The sequence below is a fragment of the Populus alba genome, chromosome 16, assembly GCF_005239225.2.
Source record: "Populus alba chromosome 16, ASM523922v2, whole genome shotgun sequence".
Lineage (NCBI taxonomy): Eukaryota > Viridiplantae > Streptophyta > Magnoliopsida > Malpighiales > Salicaceae > Populus > Populus alba.
The window spans coordinates 4134312-4154498 of NC_133299.1; the positions used below are offsets into that span (position 1 = coordinate 4134312).

The following is a 20187-nucleotide window of genomic DNA, read 5'->3' on the forward strand; positions in this document are numbered from 1 at the left end:
GTTAGATTTTAAAATTATAATAATAACCATTTTTATCCTTACATGTCTTGGTTAGATAATTTTGGAATTAAGAGTTTTTTACAAGGATATTTTAGAAATAAAAAATATTATCTTTAGAAACTTGTCCAACATATATTCACTCTAAAATTGTCTTAAAGACAAATTTATTTTATGTCTTTGTTTTTTTAACCAGGCATATTTTTGTTTTCATTATCTTCATTTTTTCTATCCAAGGACAATAACCAAATACTATCTAAAAATTGAGTTATTGTTTCCTTTAAACTATCGTTTATTCTCTCTTTCTTACACAAAATTAGTTCCCACTAACATGAATTAATTATTTAAATTATATTTAAATTTAAATTTGATTTAAAATCTAATGAATCCTATCATTACACAATTTTTACAACACTTCGTGCCCATATGATATTATGGTAATAATTATTTTGTAAAATGCTTTTCACTTAAAAATATATTAAAATAATATTTTTTTTATTTTTTAAAATTTATTTTTAATATCACCGTATCAAAACGATTTAAAAATATCAAAATATTAATTTTAAAAAAATTTAAATTATTTTAAAACACTTTTGTATCGCAAGAACTAACTATTTCTTCATCTATCTGCCATGTATTTTCTTACATCCTTAATACTTCATATATTAATAATTAACCCCTTAATATTTAATATTAAACCAATTAATCTATTAGCAATTAACCTCTTACCATTTCATCTCTTAGCAATTAACCTCTAATTTTTAATCTTGAAACCAAATGTATCATAGTGTAAAATTATAATGACCGCATGTCATGTGAAGATTAATAACTAGTTTTTTTATTTGATATTAAAAATATTCTTGAATTAGATGATACGTATATTAAGATTAAATTCTATTTTGGAAGATTTTAAAAACATACCTCCTGCAACCTCCACTTATAATTTAATAATTCTAGCAAGGCTAATTTTAAGGTTTATGAATCAGAGAAGGAAGGAATTTTTTTAACGCCGGGTTGAAGATGAAAACGACGTAACTAGAAATGTATTTAAAAATACAGGTTTTTTTTTTAAATATTTTTTATTTTTTAAAAATTATTTTTAATATTAACACATTAAAATAATTTAAAATATAAAAAATTATTAATTTTAAAAAATAAAAAATGTTTTTAAAAGCGTTTTTTAAACGTAATATAAACACACCACCCTGAACGAAACGCGGAATCCCCCGTCGTTTCTGTCATAGCATTTCCTCCGTTTTAACTCTCTCGATCGCGCTCTCTCTCACTGCAGAAATGGACTCTTACACTCCTTTACTCCAGAAAACACGGGTTCCACAACCCTCGCTCCAAAAATTCGCGGTGATTTCAATCTTCTCGAAGCTACGATCCGCGCCGAGTTACCTCGACCCGGATTCCGAACCCGGCAGAGAAGCTATCTCTCAATGCCTCCGCTCCGCTTCTCCATCCGTCGTCGACCAGTCTGTACGCGAGCTCTGTCGCCTCCTATTGGACTCCAGATTGGACCTCTCCCGAACTTTGCTGGAGCTCCAGTCTGCACTCGAAGGGTCCGACCCAAAATTTGTTGGTTTATTTGTTAAAGCTCTTGGATTTGTCGTTCGGGTCGGGTTTCAAAGGAATCATGGGTCGTGGCGTTTTCCTTCTATTGAGAATCACCCCTTTGTTATGGTTTGTTAACTTAATTGGATTTAAAAAGTTCCTAATTTCGAGGATCACATTTTAATGGACTGTATTATTATTATTAAAAAATATTTTTGGCTAATTTGAGGTTTATTGTGTTTGTTTAAAGTGTAAATTCAATAATTTTGAGTTATGGATTGCAGATTTTGTCATCAAGAACTGAGGTTCAGTCTGAATTGGTTCAGCAAGTCTTACTATTTTTGGGACAGAATAGAAGATTGGGAATGGTGGAAATTTGTGAATTCTTGAGGCCCTTTTTGAATTTTTCGATTCTACGCGTGCCCTTTTCGAATTCTTCGTCATCTTTGTTTGCAAGGCAGTTGATATCATCAATGGCTTCGTTTTGTTGTTCTTTCCCTGATGAGGCGATTCCGGTTTTAAAGCTACTGATAGGTTGCCTTAAGCATGCGTCACTTAAGAATTCAGATGTCAGTATGCTTGCTTAGTAATTTTTTCTTTTACCTTTTCTTTTATTCAGATGGAGCTATACTCTCACGTTGCTTAACTGATTGATTTAACTGGAGCATAAATAATAAATTTAACTGGTTCATACTTCAATGCGAGCTCATAGCTATTAATTCTAATTTCTTGATGATGTGCAGGAGCTTAAGAACTCATATTATTTTCTGGAATCCATAGTTGATGCATATACGGTCGTTTTGAGACACTTGGTTGGAACCGGACTGGTATGCTTCTCAATGCAGCATCAGCACAATCTGTTGTCTCATTTGTGCATTATGGAAGTTTGTGTTTTTTTGTGGACATGGAACTGTTATAATTTTGCATGGAGCTTGTCTGCCATAACTTGCTGTTAATTGTTATCTTCTCCACGTTCACAGCTGGTTACTGAGGCTCAACTGTTTGGTGTGGAACTGTCAGATGCTATTCTTTCATTATTGACGTGTCATCATGGGCATGCTGGTAGTAGTGAACCAATTGTTGATCTAGTGAAGCGGCTGTTTGTTGCCCAGAAAAATCTTTCTTTGCAATATATGCCTGAAATATCATCAACACTGCTATCCTTATTTGTTGTCCTGATTCAATCTGATCTTGAATACGAACAACTCTCTTTATTGAAACTCCTGAACTTCCTTTTAAAATGGAAAAGTGAAAAGGGTATGTTTCCTAACTCTCATTTTGCTAGCATGAATTAATGATTGGCTACCTATTACAAGCCCATTAGTTAAATCGTAATCTTCTTGTGCAAGCTTCTTGGTTAATTGGAAATTGTTCTGATGCTAATTCTGTATTTATGACGTTACACAATATAGTATTCTCTTAATACTTTTGGATGCCATATGATCATTTAAGTTGCCTTAGCGTTATCTGTCTATTAAAAATTTTATGCAAGGCATAGCTTCTCCTTTCATCTTCAGTTAGTTTGCAGCCTTGTTTTGTGCAATGTTTCCTTTGCATTTTGTGTTTTGCATCATTAAGAATGACTGGTTTCACTGCAATTATTAGTTAGAAAATGAAAACTCACTGTTTGACAATGTCTTAATCTCTCTTCCAAGCCCTTTTCAGGCACTTGATTCTACTTCAATGTTCTTATCATTGTGTATAGTTGCCTTTTTTCATCCACTGTCAACCTTCTTGCAATATAAGATAACTTATTTATTTATTTTTCAGAATATGAGGTTGATAGAGTCAAATGTGCTATGAGTGAAGAGCTTTTGTTCACATTTCCTGTCATCAACCTATTATCATCTACATCTAGATCTATTAAAGGAGAAGCAGCAGAATTGCTTGTGACGCTGGAAAAGGTCCTAGTAGAACTGTCAAAAGCACCAAAGACTGGACTAGCCACAGAAGGGGGATTCCCCCCTATCAGCTCTCTAGGATCCATTGCTTATAGGCTTTTGCGATGCTTGTGGTTTCAGGTTCGATATTACTCTGATTATTATGTTAGAGTGGGGAATTTTTTGTTTGTTTAATACTTGTTGCAATTGTAAGTATTGGGATATAGTTTGTGTTTTTCATTTGTTGTTCTCACCCGTAACCTGGAAAAGAAAAGGAAAGACAATATTGTTCTTTGCTGGGTTCCATTTCACACTTTTGTTCTGAAATGAGAGAAATATGATAGTCCTATTAACAAGCTCATTAAAGATGCCATTATGCTTTATTTAGGAGAGGAAGAGGATAAGGCAGTAATGTTGGGACTCTAGAAGTGCCATTTTTGCATCAGATAAAGTAGAGTGGTGCAATAGTATTCATGTGGTCCATTTAGTTGAAATGAAGGTTTAGTGTGTCAAGTTGTTGGAAATGTGCTATTTTGACTAGCATATGATAATTGAGGTCTTGTAAGATTCTGCCTGTTCTGTTTTCCAGGACCAGTTTTTACTGCCCACTTCCTTCCTGAATTTTGCTTCCAGTGGCAAAACTGATGTCAAAGTAATGCACCAGAAACCGAGACATTGGGCTTCTCAGTTAAGCGAATACATTTTGTCGATTGTAGACAGAAGAAAATCCTCCCTATCTGTTTCTCAGTCTCAAGAACGTTTCACAAGGGGTAAGATAGAATAACACCAATGAATTATGTTTGGTTCATTCTTCATGGTATCCTATTGTTTCAGAAAAATTGCTTTAAAATTGTTGTGCTTTAATATCATGTTCACTTTATACCCACTTTATTATCTTGCAGAACTGCCCCCTTTACTCGTTGCCATTACTGGTGTTTTGGTGATGCACTGGTCATTTGGAGATACGGCAATTGATTTGCTGGGTGCTATTGGCATTGTGGACCCCAAACAGGGAGTGCCACTGCTGCTAGCAATTCTATTTTATAGTAACATCTTCACCAGTAAAGACATTAGTTACCAGAATATGTTGGTGAGTTTTTCTTTTCTTACCTTGCTTCACGTCTAATTTTAGTTGATACAAGAGTGTATCCAGCTCTCCCTTTGATGTCTTTCACAGTAAGATTTTTGATTCTTGCAGCCAAAACTTCTGGCATTACTTCCATCACTCGCATCACATTCTGTGATGATTCCCCTCATAATTCAGACAATCTTGCCGATGCTTCAGAAAGATGGAAAACCGTATGTTCTCTACAACTCATGATATTTGTCATTTCTCTTATCCTTCCCTTTTTAGTGCATTTTTTGTTTTTGAAGAATTTCATTGAGCTGTCCTAGTGATGTTGTGTATTGTGGTGATCATAGCTATGCCATGAAGGGATGGGAGATATCTGCTATGGACAATTATAACATTTTTTCTCAGGTGGAACAGGATAGTGAGAAAGGGTAGAAACAATAGCGATGTCCATAGTTGTCCTCGGATATATAGGACATGCCAGCTTGAATTGTCATTTTAGTGTGCTTCACATTAGCCCACTGGTTTGGTATTAATATATTCTAACGGTTCTAATAGGCTTGTTTTCCTTTCTGAAACATGTATTGCTTCTCTTATGGTTGACTGATTTTGCAAATAATGTGACCACGGACACTTGTGATGAGCAACCCACCATCATAGGATGACCTGATAATTAAACTGACTTTATAATTAAAATTTTCACCAAGTGCCTAAATTGGATAACACATACAATAAGTTTGGTATAATTGCATGCTCCAAATTTTCTACACCTATACAAGGCAGTGGGTATGAGAAAAACCTGATGAGTTTTCCCAGATAACTAACCATTTGGTACCTGATGGCTTGCCTGACCAATTGTGGGGTTCTATTTTTTTGCTCAGTTGGCTCTTTTAGCTATTTGAAGAGTCGTAATAGGATCCATTACGTTGGGACTTTGCATAGCAAGTGGTTTCTTTTATTGTCTGTCTAATAATTTTCTTTCGGTACTTTTAAATACCAATGGTCTTGAACTACTTTCCTCTGAATTGCACTTGATGCATGCTAAATTCCAACCTATGCTATATGCCTAAATCTGGTAGTTGAGTCAATGTCCGACTCTATTGAAAATCGTTTGTCTTGCTACTGTTTATTTGGCTCAATCATCCAATTCTAACTGTCCTAGACACCATTTGTTGTGCTCATTCAGTGGGTAATAGTGAGTAATCATGTCTCTAGACAGCTTAACAGATTTCATGGGCACTCAGCATGAATGGCTGTATGAATAGTGAAGTTGCTGTCATTGATATGATGAGAACCACATATAGAATGCTTAAAACACATATTTAATCTTCCAACTTTCCATTTGGGGATTTCATTCTTATACTTTTATGATGGGCTGCAAGTGTCTAAACTCATTTTGTTCCCCTTGTTTTATTACTGAGCCAAAACTTTGTCACTAGAAATGTTGATCTGTCAACGTTAATTATTAGTTAATAAGCCGTTCAGTTTGGCTGACTGAATTACCAGGTGCTTGAAGTTGACAGAGACCACATGGCAAACTTGTGATCCCTCTTTAAAAGTAAGAAAAAGGACAAAGTGTTGATAAGCATTCCAGCTCAACAAATGGACAAAAATGTTCTCTAATCCCGTCTGAATGCTCTATCCAAATCATGCAAAGCAGAAAATAGTTTGATTCTATCTTCCTCAAATTTCCAACCCCACCTGTTTACAATAAAAGCCTTTCATGGTAGAATCCTAGACCAACATCAAAAATAAAACAACCCAAATCCTCAAAGAAGCAACTGGAATTGTATGTGAAATTATCAGCAATTCAAGCAAAGAACTTAAGCTATCCACATTGTGGCTGCTAAAGATGAAGTATCAGAGGAAAATTAAAATCCTTCTTTTTTTAAAACAGAATATCAAATCTAATATAGTAACAGACTAAGAGAAACAAAATTCGAAGATTGTACCAAAAGAGAGAAGGAAAAAACAAAAATAAAAAACTATATCCTAAACATGTATTATGGGTTTTGAAGTTCAAGAACTGAATGGGCCCGAGCTTGATTTATGCTTCACAACTGCAAATTGAGGTGTTTGCTGAGTTAGAGGCAAGCAGTGTTGATGAACTCATTGGTGTAGTCATTGGTGCTGGCATGGATGATGTTTTTTTTTAGGCTTTGGTGGTTTTGGCGTAGTAGATTCCCGGGAAAGCTGTTGATTTTCCAAGAAAGTTGGAATTTGAACAGATATATGAAAGACATTATAGTCAAGATGCCATCTGTATGTGACTCTAACTGAAACTTGTTGGTTATGGTCAATAGTTAGTCTTCAACTTTCTTAGTTTATAGTTGGACTCTGGTGAATGGCATCCACCAAGAAAAATTCAGGGACGTAATAAATGCAAATGAAGCATAAGATTGAAACTGCCAATTCTAATAGTTCATGGATGAAATATGCAATTAAACCCTTAAAGTCTTATCATTTACTGGTGACCTCTAAAACTTTTTTAACTTGTTACATAATCTTAGTTGTCCTTTCTCCATATCTGTATTTTTTTAACTACAACCTATGTGTCATATTCAGTGTGTTGTATGCCACCGGCGCTCGTTTGCTTTGTCAGACCTGGGCAATCAATGACCGTGCCTTTGGGAGTTTGCAAGTAAGATTCTTCTGCTTCCACTCTGCTGAATTGCAAATAACCATTCATTTTAATTGTTTAGGAAAGCAGAAACAAACATACAACTAAAATTTGAAATAATCAATGAAGTTGAGATGTGCAGAACTGTTTTATAGAAAGTTTGAAAAATTCTTTTTTGATCCCAGTAAAGATTGCTTAATATGTGTTTGTGTTATGCAATTAAATGCAAATTCTGTTCCATTTGGGGGTTTGTGTGCAAAGAATGGTGAGGATGAAGTGGGACTAGCATGTTGCTCAAAAAGAGAAGATAATTTCTATTTATTTGTGTCAAAATTAATATAGCCATTCGGTCTCATTATGTAGGACCTGAGAAAGGATTCTGGAAGGAGGGGAGGGAAGAAAGGAGAGAGAAGGAGGAACAAAAAGGGGGAGATGAATCTTTGAAGAATGGCAGTAGGCAGAGAGCAATTCTAATTTTATTATCAATTCAACAAGAAACCCTAAACCAAGAAAGATATGCTTTTTGTAAAAGAATTAAACTGTGGAACCATAAAAGAAAACGGGAACTGGAATAAAATTTCTAACCAAAAAAGTTATAGTTAATATTAGTTATTATAATAATATAAAACAAGTAGATTCACTAAATGAGAAACATTTGAAGTAAAATAAAATCCCTAATTTTCCCAAGATTAGTGATTTTGGGAAAAAACTCAAACTGCAACACCATTCTCCCTTTGTTAGAAAAAACTCAACCTTGTGTTTCAAAGTGTTGTAGTAGTAAGAATCTGCATTTCTACGCTTTCTCCATAACTTGAAGTTGCACTCCTGGCCTTGATACATGCATTTTTACTTGCCTTCAACATCACCATTCAAGGGTTTTTTTTTTCTTTTTTGGAATGATGAATTAATTTTTTGAACATCCTGTCTACTTGAATAATGAAGTAAAGTTTTTAAACATGTTGTCCGCATTCTGCCTGTAAAAAATCTACTACTGGAACTTTTCATTATTCTGCATTTCTTAGTTTCTTAGTTGCTGCTATTTCTTATCATGGAATGATGGAACTAGTGTTTCTTCTCCTACTTTTGTTTTGAGCTTGTTAACACAAACTTGAAGTATAGTGATTGCCTGGTCTAAAGATTCTTGGATGTTGTTAAGTGTAGTTACAGACTTCAAGAGACATTTTTTGATCTAAAGCTTCATAGAGCTCCTTCTCACAATTTCTTGGATTTTATCCGCTCCTTTTGTCCTGAAGGTATAGAAGGGTGGATGACTGTTTAGAATGTTCATGATTGATGAAACTCACAGGCACTAAAACTGAATGGCTATTGTACAACAATTATTGTGATTATTGCTGCCATAAAGAAAAGATTTTGGTTGAAATGGCACTTCAGCCTTTGTCAATACTGAAGATGAATAAAGGCAATTCAAACAGGAAATATAACAGAATAAAATTTATAACTAATACTAAATGTCATGATAACCTCAAATGTCTAGACTCCCTAAAGAAGTACCAAGTACGAACTAAAATATCTAATTTTCTATGGTAAATTAACATAAGTCATTCATCCATGCTAAACAGATTTTCCTGTCCATGAGTTTGTTTCATTCTCAAATTCTATTGCTATATTACTATGCTTTGATACTAACATGCTAGTTGACTTTTAGGCAATATTGCTTCCAAAGGGGCTCACTGAATTCAAGCATGAGAGAAACATCTTAATAAGTTTGGCTGCCTCCATTCGGGACATTTGCAGAAAGAACCCTGATAGGGGGGTGGATCTTATCTTATCTGTTTCGGTATGTGTGAAGCCATAGCCGCTCTATTTTCTAATGTCCCAAGTTTACACAATTTAATAGGGTCTCATTCCTCTGAACTAACAGGCTTGCATTGAGAGCCAAGATCATATTATTAAAGCTCTTGGATTTCAGAGCCTTGCACATCTATGTGAAGCTGATGTAATTGGTAATCCTCCTCCTGCTTTAAAATCCAATCCTTTTCCTTTTCCAATTTATATCTTAAACATTTCTAGGTTTGAAGATGTTGCTTTTGCCTCTTCCGTTATGTCTGAAAAATTGCATCATATTTCTTGAGAACATTCTGTATGTTTTTTATCCAAATTTGTCTTGCAAGTTCAAGTATGTAATGGCGTACTCATTTTGATTTCTAGTTATCTGATGGTCAAGACCATCATAAATGATGACATGTAATTGCTAGAATTTAATGTCAAGGTTTTAGAAGCTTTGGCCAGAATGGAGGTGCCTTATGCTTGCTTAGTGAACCTGCAGCTCCTCTGCAGAAAGTTTAGGAACGACCCCTGAGATTCTTTATCTCCAAGTCTTAACTCTTAATAAGATGGATTTTTATCCACCCTTCTTTTTTTTCCCCACATCTTCTATTTTTTACTGGACAAATATTGTCAAGTTCATTTATTATGATTATAAATTAATGCTGTAGATTTTTGTATTAGTATCCTTACCTTGACTGCAGTGGTAGCTATTATGTCAGAACATATTTGAGTATTTCTATAAGGTCATAGTTTGAATGATATGGTGTTTTTTGAAAAATGCTAAATCCATGCTTGTATGCGGCCTGAAAATTTGAATGCTAAGTTCAACCACAAATACTTCAATTATTATCAGCAGGATAATGTGTGTTTTCTTACCCATATATTTCAATTGTATGTCTTCCAGCGGTTATGTTCATGATAAGTTAAAATTGCACTAATTTTCATTATGTTATGTTCTTAACTACAGTTGAATAAATTTTCTTTTTAGATTTTTATACTGCCTGGGATGTCATTGGTAAGCATGTGGTAGACTACACCACAGACCCGGCTCTTGCACAAAGGTAAGCACGTGCTGGATTTGATTGCTATTTAAATTTGTGCATCCATTTGGCAATCCTGATTATATAACCAATATAGATCATACCAAAAGAAAGGTGAGGCTAGGTAACTTTAGATTGCTAAAGGATTGCCTACCTTTAGCTGTCCAGGCGTCGTATCCTTTTATAAAAGGGGGACATTTTACCCTGGTCAGGAGGCAGTATTACCCAGTGGTTAAATAAGAACCTTTCTCAACATTTTTCTTCCTGTTTGGAAAATTGCACCCTAAAACATTCCCCATTTGTTCTCCTTGTTTTAATTTATATTGCTCCTTTTTTTCTCATTAACTTTAATGCAACAGTAATCAGTTTTGTTGATTTACCTTGAGGACAACATTCTTAGTTGCGCCTGATATTTCTGTCAAATCTCTGTACCTAATCCATTTAGCTGTAACTTTTTCATCCTTTCTTTCAATTGATATATTAATATATACCAAATGACTTCTTGCCATTGACAGCATATGCCTCCTTCTGAGATGGGGTGCAATGGATGCTGAAGCATATTCAGAAGCTTCAAGGAATGTCTTGCAAATTTTATGGGGTATTGGAACTGCTGTACATGTCAGTCAAGCACTTGAGTGGGCAAAGGCAAGGATCTTTGCCTTTGAGGCCCTGGGCCAATATGAGGTAAATTGTGTGAGATGCTTATTATTGAAAGTTATTTAAAATCATTGGAAAATTTTATTGTTTTCAAAATCTTCTCTTGATAATTTTACTTTGACAAAATGTACTATAGTTAGTTCCGGTACTCATCTTTTTTGCTGCTAACCAAGTTTGGTTTCTTGCATCCTCACATCATATGCTCCAGTTAAAACAGATTCTCTGAATGACTTTATGCTTTACTAGGTTGCACATATACAAATAGGAATTCCAGATTTTAAGAGAATGAACACAGATTTGCTTTTATGTGAGACGAATCTTGATGTGCTCACGGCTATGGAAGGATTTCAAGTCAAGATCATAACTCATGAACATGTGTAAAGAACACATCCACTTTTCTCCTTCACTTGCTGAAAACCATAAGATACTGAAGCTTGATAATTTGGTTATATTTGCTCCAGGAATCGTCGAAGGTTGGTGAAGGAGAAAAAAATTGCTGGAAGTAAGATTGAGAAGTTGCTAAATGTATTTCCACAGGTTCTCGTCTCCTCAGGTATTATATGCAATTGGGTTCTGATGTAGATCATGCTGCTTTCCATGTGAGTTTTGGTTTATTGTCTCTAATCTCTGTCCAAAGCATTTTATGGCATCATGACAACTCAATTAATTGCGAGAAGTTTATTGTCTGCCCTTGTTACAGGTCCTGATGCAGAATAAGTGGGAAAAAGAGTTGAAAGATATTGAGTGGACTTTGGAAATGAAAAAGAAAAGGAAAATGAGATGAGAGGAATAATACAATGTAAAACCTCTGGTAGAGAAGCAATATATGAGGTGATTAAGACAGTAAAATATAGAAAAATGAAGCATTAGATTCATCATAGATGGATAATAGTGTTTGACAAATACAGGAATCTAGCAGACAAGGGTGGGAAAAGGAAAAGAAAGTAAAATATAGAAAAATGAAGTATTAGATTCATCATAGATGGATAATATTGTTTGACAATTACAGGCATCTAGCTGACAAGGGTGGTTGCCCTTTCTTAAAGGTGACTACTGCAAACTTTCTTGATGCGGTACAATATGAAGGGCATTTTCTTAGTCACTGTAAACTTTCACTAATGGTGTAATTTTTTCATATCTGAGAAGGTTCTAGTTATAAGGTTTGAAATATCTTTTTTTTTTTTGCTATTATCTGGATTATTATGTAGTTTTATTCATTAAGGTTTTATTTTTTCTTTGGTTATGACTCTTTAGGACTGACTTCGTGTTACATTTGTTGTAAACTTTGAGAAGGCCATTTGGTGAATGAAAAGGAGCCTTGAAAAGTCTTTTTGTGTTTGTTTGTTTGTTTGGATTTCAAGAGCTCTAGTTTCTTGTCCATCTTAGATGGTTTAGCCTATTGAATGCTAGGTTATCTACTCCACCTCCTCATTTTACGTCGAGTTGTCTTGGAGTCTGTTCATTTCTTATGTGTGACCTGTACAGTAAATCAAATGAGCAATAAATTTGCAGGGATAAAAGGTAGTGCTGGGCAATTACCTGGGGCAGCTCTGTTATGCCTTTCCTTTACTCCTAAAGATGTGAACAGCCAATGCTTGTCAAGAGTAAGAAATCATATGTTGAGTTCTTTTCTTGAGAATTTACCATGATATTTAAATCTATGTTACTTTCTCTCCCAGGTATCTGTAGATTTCCATGCTGGATATGAGTGTGCACTGGTGGAAATAGCTGCTTCTCTTCAATTATCAAGAAATATTTTCACTGCCCTTCTTTCGTTGCAATCTTGGAAGTCCTTCATGCGGCGTTGGATAAGGGCAAATATTTCATCCCTTGATGCTAAAGCACCATCTGTTTCATTAGATAAAACTTCTAAAGCTGCTACTGATATCCTGAAGGTTCACCTTTTCCTCTTCTAGCATTTGTACCATAATATTTTATCTGCAGCAATTTTAAACAGATTCATGCCATGTGTAATGCTCTTCTACTGCATTATTTTCTTGCAGCGTGTGATGCGAGTTGCTGAAGAGTCTATCCCAAGTTCTGCGGAAAATATTGCTCTGGCTATTGGTGCACTCTGTGTGGTAAGAGATTGCTCTATAAATCTCACTCCAGATTTCACAATCTAACTACTTAATGATGTCTTTACTTTGTTCGGTGCTTGGGATCATTGTACCAATCATAAGATCAATTTTATATGCATATCCATGATATTTATGAGATGGAATGTAGAGACTGTGGATTCAAATTTCAGCCCAGGCCGGCATTAATGTGGGAAACAGACAGTGATATTGAAAAAAAAGGAAAATGAAAATGCCATCCAGGGCATCTGAACTGCAAATTTCCCTTAACCAAGTTATGAGGCTGGGTGAAAGTTTGGTGGTCAGTTAATTGGTTTCAGGTCCTGGCACAATCCTGCTATTTCATCTTATTCTATCAAAGGCCTCTTAACCAGTCATTCTGATTTTTGAGTAATGGTTCGGTTTTTTATTAAATAGAAATGCACTACCATTCACATTTAAACTTCTTGATTCAGATGCTTTGTCAGTTAAATGGTTGGTTTTGCTGGCTACTTTCAGGTGTTGGCTCCATCTACCCATACTGTCAAATCAACTGCTTCAAAATTTCTGCTAAACTGGTTGTTCCAGAATGAGCATGATCATCGCCAATGGTCAGCCGCAATATCTCTTGGATTGGTTTCAAGTTGTCTTCATGTAACTGATCACAAACAGAAATTTGAGAATATCAATGGACTTATAAAGGTATGAAGATCTGTGGTTTGGAGCTGTGAACATTTTATTCCAGTCTATCTTGAAAAAGCTTTCAAAATGAGTGTATTTGTACAGGTAGGGTTTTTTTTGATGTCACTAACAGAGGGATTAATGACGTATACTTCAGAAAATTATTATGAAAGGGATCAACTTAGATTCTTTTGCAAAGGATTATACAAGTTATATGGAATTTGTTATAAGACAGTGCATCCTTTCAGGTTTTGCATAGCAGCAAAAGCATCCTCGTCAAAGGAGCTTGTGGGCTTGGCTTGGGCTTTGCATGCCAAGATCTTCTTACCAGGTTTAAAGCTGCTGATAATGTTGATTTGGATAAAGAAAAGTACAAGGCACAGGAGGTTGACCTATTAGGGAAGATTCTTAGGACATTACTTCTGATGACAAGCCAGCTCAGTAATGCTTCATATGATATTCTAGAAAGTCTTCCTCCGTTTTTCGGCATGGGTGCTAATGATATGGAAATCAATTTGACATCTGACCTGTTGCTTGAGAAGTGTGATGACTTCGAGGAAGATCCTTGGGGTGTTGCTGGTCTTGTCCTTGGCTTGGGGATCTCTTTCAATGCAATATATAGAGCTGGGGCACATGATACTATGCTGAAGATAAAGGACTTGATTATATCATGGATCCCACATGTAAACTCTCTAGTAACAAACTCTTCTTTTTCCAGTGAAGGAAGGGAGAAAGCTTTATCAGTAGGATCCTGTCTTGCACTTCCCAGTGTTGTGGCATTCTGCCGGAGAGTGGAAATGATCAATGATAATGAGCTGGATCAACTATTAAAGGGCTATCATGAGCTCATATCTGAGTTATTATCTGTTAAAAAATCTGGTACTTTCCATCAGAGCTTGATGTTGGCATCATGCATTGGTGCGGGAAGTCTTGTCGCTTGCATTTTGAATGAAGGTGTGCATCCTCTTGAAGCTGAATTTGTAAAAGGTTTACTGGAGATGTTTAGAAAATGCTACTGTAGTTCTTTCCCTCCTATCATCCATTTGGGTGGGATGCTTGGAGTTGTTAATGCAATGGGAGCTGGTGCAGGGATTTTGGTTCATGCCCATCACTTCTCAGCCTCAATCAAGACTGCTTGTGAACAAAAGGTTCTTTCGTATATTCTGTGTTTTTGGAAGAGTTACCCTCACAAAAATAGGGGTTTATGTTTTGAATACCATTCTTTGTTTTGGTTAACAGGAATCTTCTCATATTTTGGGCCCTTTACTTTCAAGCCCTTTTTGTGAGCCACATTTGACAACATTGGTGCAAGAGATATTTCTCATTGCGCAAAATTCTGATGATCTTAAAATGCAACAAAATGCAGCTTGGGCAGTTTCATTCCTTCGAAATGGTTTTTGGTCAAAGGAACTTCTAAATGCTGAAAGCAATGATCAGACTGATGTTGTTGATAGCAAAGCAATTTCTCACAATTTTCCCGAGGACAATTTAGTTATGAAGCTGACTATATGGTTAATGCATCTAAATAACTCCGGGGTAGGTTCTGTCTAAACGTTCCAGTTTACATGTTTATTGTAGTAATTTTATTCCTTTGTGGCTATCTTTATCTAATATGAGCTGTGATTTGTTTCATCTTCTCTCTTGCTAAACATGAATGTATGTATAGCTCTTTTAGTGAGAATGCATGCCTGTGATAAACATGGGGTTTATGCTTTATGTGTGTGAACACATCATGTTTATGTCAAAGAACTATCCCAATCCAATAGCTTAAGCTATTAAATAAGGTTTCAAGATATGATTTATATAATTCTTTAGCACACCCCCTCAAGTGAAAGCCTTTGGGCTTGAAACTTGCAAAGGCCTATGCTATCTTGTGGTTAATTTTTATAAAATAAAATGAGGTGGTGAAATTTGAACTCCTAATCACTTAGTCAGCAAGACTCTAATACCATGTCAAAGAACCATTTTAGTCTAATAGTTTAAGCTATGAAGTGAGGTTTCAAGATATGATTTATATAATTCTCTAATAGTTTATACCTTAAGGTGTGTCTATAAGCATGTTTCTTGTAGTGTTTCTCTGTTGGTGATGAATGCTAAAACCAATTCTTAGATTATGTGTTTGCTCCTGTGCACATATGTATTTATGTATGTGTGTAAGTAAATATCTTATTCACATTTTATTAAATTGGAATGCACTTAGCTAGTTGACCTTGCTATGTGGACGGATAAAGGTAAATGAAGGAGAGGGAAGTTTTCCACAGTGGCCCATGTTTTCTTGGTGGATGCACTAGTGTGTTGTGCAAGCTATGATGGAGGATCCCCTAAGGATTTTTTGTTGTTTTATATTTGGAAGAAAATGCATTAATATTAGTTGGATATTAGGTATTTTTTTTCATATAGTTATTTTAAAAGGATGTTAGGATTTCGTTGGTGTCCTTATATAAAGAATACAAAATTATGTTTGGAGACCGCTTTGGGTGTTATTGAAATTAAAGCCTCCCAGCTCACTATTTCTTGATTTCCCCCCTCATCTCTCCTCTCTCTATTTCTCTATCCTTGTTTGGCTTTAGGCTAGAGTGCAATCATTAGAAAGCAATGAATGTTTTCTAGTATATTTTCAGAAAGAACTATGAACTATCACGCATGCTTCTGCTTCTGCCTGTTTATGGTGAAGGATTGTAGAATAATTGAAGTTTTGGCATAAGAAGTAGATGGACTCTAGCTCTTTGTGCATGTTTGGAGACATTTTCAACTTTGGAATGGAGAGAGAACAATCAAATTTTGTCTGCTTATAACTTTGGGTTCTGCCTCGTATAATGATCTACTCTAGTTTATGCATCAGGTGCTGGGAAATCTCTGTTATCACATTGTAGATTTACAACACCAGCATAAGCAAATACATGCAGACTTATTAATGTTTTTGCCTTCTTCCACTACCTACTTGTTAGTCTTATCTCATCGCTTGTATATATTATTTTCTTCAGCTATTTTGTTCTTATGAGAGATGCTATTTGTGAATTCTTCTTTCTAATTTCTTGCTGTCTATTTTCAGGCAGGGGCTATTGCACATGTGGGCACTGTTGTCACAGTTTTAAGATGCCTTTCCCGAGCTCCTAGATTGCCAACAGTGGATTGGGGATTGATCATTAGACGCTGCATGAGATATGAGGCTCAAGTGTCTGAGGTGTTGTTGCCAGATTCAGCTCTTAAGAGGGGAGCCCTTCGGGAGGAATGTGTACAATTCTCAATAGCTCACGCGAATCAATTTGATCCCCTCCTGACTTTCCTTGACGAGCTATCTGATTTGACTAGGTTCAGGACACTAGAGCTGAATCTGCAGTCATGTCTGCTCTTTCATCTTGCAGGCCTGATAAAAGTATTCTCAGGTTCCAGGCTAGAGAAACTGCTTGATGATATTGCTGAATACTTTTGCTCAGATATTTTATACCAAGGGTATAGCCCTGATCAGAAGAGCTCATTGAGAATCTCATGCTGGGTGGGTCTCTATCAGTGTCTAGAAGAAGCTGTGCTTAGCTCTGTAGGGTACATATCAAACCTTGAAAAGTGCATAGAGGTGCTGTTTCACTTGTTGCCTGCATCAGAATCTGCTGCCTTCACAGGAGTGGATCTGCCAAACACTGCAGAGGAATGGCGTGTGGCAGTTCAATGCTTGGCAAAGGCTCAAGAGGATTGGTTATTGGATTTCCTGCAGGTAAACATGGTCCATCATCTCTCTTTGGAGCATTTCTTTTCAGAAAATTCTTGTCTTCGTTTCTGCTTTGTGGATATTTAGCTCATATGCTATGAACTTGAATCATATCTACTGATAATTTTTTTGAAGAGCATCAAGTTTCTACTGATAATCATATTTAGTACTATGGGGAGTACTCTTTGGAACTCTTTCATGTATATCTATATTCAACAACTTAATTGGTTTGTAACTACTGAGCTGAACCCAAAATGGTTCAAAACATTATTTAGTCTTGTAGAGTTTATGTAGGAGCATTTGAATTGCCATCATGTTCTATTCTCAGAAAATTATGTTGCAATGTTTGCTTTGCAGGTTCCATTAGGGGATCTTGTGCAAGGAGGTAGCCAGTCAAATGAAGTCCTAAAGAAGATTCTAGCGAAAGTGAAGCTAGTTAGGATGGGTTCCATCCCATTAACCGAGCTTGGAAGAATAAAAGCTTACATGCTGAACTCTAAATCAAAGGGTTAGTTACTTTACTTGGAAAGAGCATGGTAGTTGAATAACTTTGAGCCAGTCTAATTCTTAATATTGCTAATGTTGTTTCCATGATGCCAAATTGGATTCAATTTGCTGCATGTTTTGGTGGTTCTTGCCTTGGAATTTCTTGCTTAGAATTGGTTTAATGCACCTCTTTTCAACAATACAGATATTTGGAATTTGCAAGCTGAAGTGGTAGCAGCTTTGCAATATGCAGATGGTAGTGTCAAAAGACAGTGGCTTGTCGATGCAGTGGAGATTAGTTGTGTCTCGAGCTATCCTTCCATAGTAAGCTTTTTTTTACACAATCAAAATGCATAGGTGACTGGTTCCCATTTCCCAACACAAGGCACCGGCATGGTAGCTATAGTCTAAGCAAAATATGGAATAGTAACCCTGTATGTATTTAGGAGGATAGTTTGTTTACCTGCAGTCAGGGCAGGGGAGGGTGGTGGTGGTATAGTTGATCTGTGCAAGTAGTCTGGCTAGTGTTACTTTTATGTAAATGCAGCTTTGAAAAATCCATCCCTCATTGGCAGTTGATATGATACGCTTCCACTTCCACTTAAACTTCCACTTCCATTCTTGTGTACATGTTTTCAAGAAGTTCAGCTCTCTTTAATTCCAATTCCACTTCCATTCTTGTGTACATGTTTTTAAGAAGTTCAGCTCTCTTTAATTCGAACCTTTTCAAAATACATTTCTGTGTAGAGATTAGTGATTCCCATGCGTTTTTTTCTGCCATTGTGTCATCTGATGAATCATAAGGGGTGAAGGAACCTGTATTATTTCTCACCTTCATAGTCCTTTTGTTTTTAATTTTTCTGTGATAATGCTTTTAAATGAAAGGTCTTTACATTTCTTCTGCAGGCCTTAAAGTTTCTCGGTCTGCTATCTGGTAGCTGTTGCAAATATGGGTCGCTTCTGACTTTGGACCAGTTATCCGTGTTGAGTGATCTACCAGTTACCCTCCCTTCCCTTGTGACTGAACCTAGTTGGGAAGTTGTTGCGGAATCCATTGTTTCTACCCTTTGGACATCAACCGAACGCATATACTACTTGGTTACTGACAAAGGACCCTCTGACAATACAAATAGCACACAACCTATTGACGGAAGTGAAAAGGATATTGCCTCCTTTCTATTGCGTGTGATGTATCATACCTGTACATGTTTAAAAGAGTATTTGCCTTTCGAGAAGCAGCTTAGGCTTGCGAATATGCTGGTCACTTGAGAGAGGGTCATAGCCAAACTTGCAGTCAATTAGGCTATAAGATCTTTGCTTGCGGCATCTCTAACTATTCAGTTAGAAAGCATTACTATTCCTGCGTGAAGCTTATCTCTAATTGGTTTTCTTTTTCTAACTGGATCTTATTCCACTAGTCCTTTATGTGAGGCTAAAGGGCTAGAATGCACAAGTTTCTGGGTTTCCATCAAAATGGCGACACAAGGGACTCCTCCTTTTCAGGTATCAGTCACCAATAGTTTATATGTAAATATATAGCTTTACTAAATGGTCAGTTGTTTCTAACCTTTTTGTAACCTTGATGTCTGTCCTCTGTTTAAATAATCTGATTTAAATTCTTCGTGTTCAAGCTGTTCCAGCAACCACGGTTGCTTCTAAAACTGCCTTCAACATGGGAGGTAAAGAGTAATTGATGATTATGGTGCGTCTTTATATTGAGGTTTTTTCTTGTTTTCTTCGTTTTTGGATGGAAGGTTTAACAATCAAAACGTGATTACACAAGCCATTTCAGCTCGGTTGGAGGGCAGTTGATCCAGTCAACAAATACGTTCAGGGACCGCCCAATCAGCACCCTTCTAGGTATATAGCTAACACTGTCCTTCCTCACCTTGTCCTGGCCTCAGCAATTGTGCCCTTAATATCCCGAGAAATAACCCTGCCGTCTTATCTATGAATTAAGCAAATATGGATGATGAGATTCGTGACATTGGGGTGGTAGAAATTAATAGAAGCAAGTAGAAAGCTATAGATTAATACATTGAATTACAAATCCTAAATATATCAAATACTTAAATATATATTATTATATTAATATTCACTCCTAAAAACAAAAAGAAATTCTCTCAAACCCAAAGAACTATTTGTTTCCCACAATTCCATAAATAATTATCCCTTAGCCTACTTCAACTTTCCTCTTCTAAATTAAAGATTAAAGAGTTTTCATGATTGGGTGGATGCTTTATATTTTGGACTTTGATGGTCATTGTGAAGGATTTGTGAGATGAATTACAGTTTGGAAGCAAAAATTAGTGATTTATGAAGCATATAGAGAAGATGAGAAGTATAGGGGTATTTTTTTGAGTGAGAGTGGGATGTTATTTGAATCGGGATGAGGAAAGATACATGAGAGGAAATGTGATTTTAAGGAGTATATATACAAGAATTGTAATTTAATATATTCAATTTTAGTTTTCAACACACCTCTATTAATCTTTGCCATTTGTATTTCACGCGTTTCACTAACACAGACCATGCTGAGAGAAGCATATGTATTTCACGCGTTTCACTAACACAGATCAGGTTGAGAGAAGCATATGCTTGACTAATTAATAAAAGTTTAAGGTTCAACAAATTTGATAAAAAAAT

General features: G+C 35.9%; 1 protein-coding gene across 1 annotated transcript; it reads left to right on the forward strand.

The window, feature by feature from the left end:
• The first annotated feature begins 1229 nt into the window (after positions 1–1229).
• Positions 1230–19258, forward strand: LOC118052759 (protein RST1). The gene is made up of 25 exons (XM_035063801.2): positions 1230–1683; positions 1839–2123; positions 2298–2381; positions 2535–2811; positions 3325–3575; positions 4024–4204; positions 4337–4524; positions 4633–4733; positions 7072–7147; positions 8793–8924; positions 9009–9090; positions 9903–9975; positions 10470–10638; positions 10858–10988; positions 11073–11164; positions 12124–12215; positions 12291–12506; positions 12615–12692; positions 13188–13370; positions 13598–14497; positions 14589–14885; positions 16402–17061; positions 17413–17563; positions 17747–17865; positions 18448–19258. The coding sequence occupies exons 1-25, from the start codon at positions 1291–1293 to the stop codon at positions 18808–18810; spliced, it is 5574 nt and encodes a 1857-aa protein (XP_034919692.1). The 5' UTR covers positions 1230–1290; the 3' UTR covers positions 18811–19258.
• The last annotated feature ends 929 nt before the right edge of the window (positions 19259–20187 follow it).

Excerpts from the sequence above, each read along its gene's own strand:
- LOC118052759 (XM_035063801.2), top strand. The coding sequence starts at position 1,291 with ATGGACTCTTACACTCCTTTACTCCAGAAAACACGGGTTCCACAACCC. Across the intron at positions 4,734-7,071 it reads CTTCAGAAAGATGGAAAACC|TGTGTTGTATGCCACCGGCG; the intron begins GTATGTTCTCTA and ends TGTCATATTCAG. Across the intron at positions 12,216-12,290 it reads ACAGCCAATGCTTGTCAAGA|GTATCTGTAGATTTCCATGC; the intron begins GTAAGAAATCAT and ends TTTCTCTCCCAG.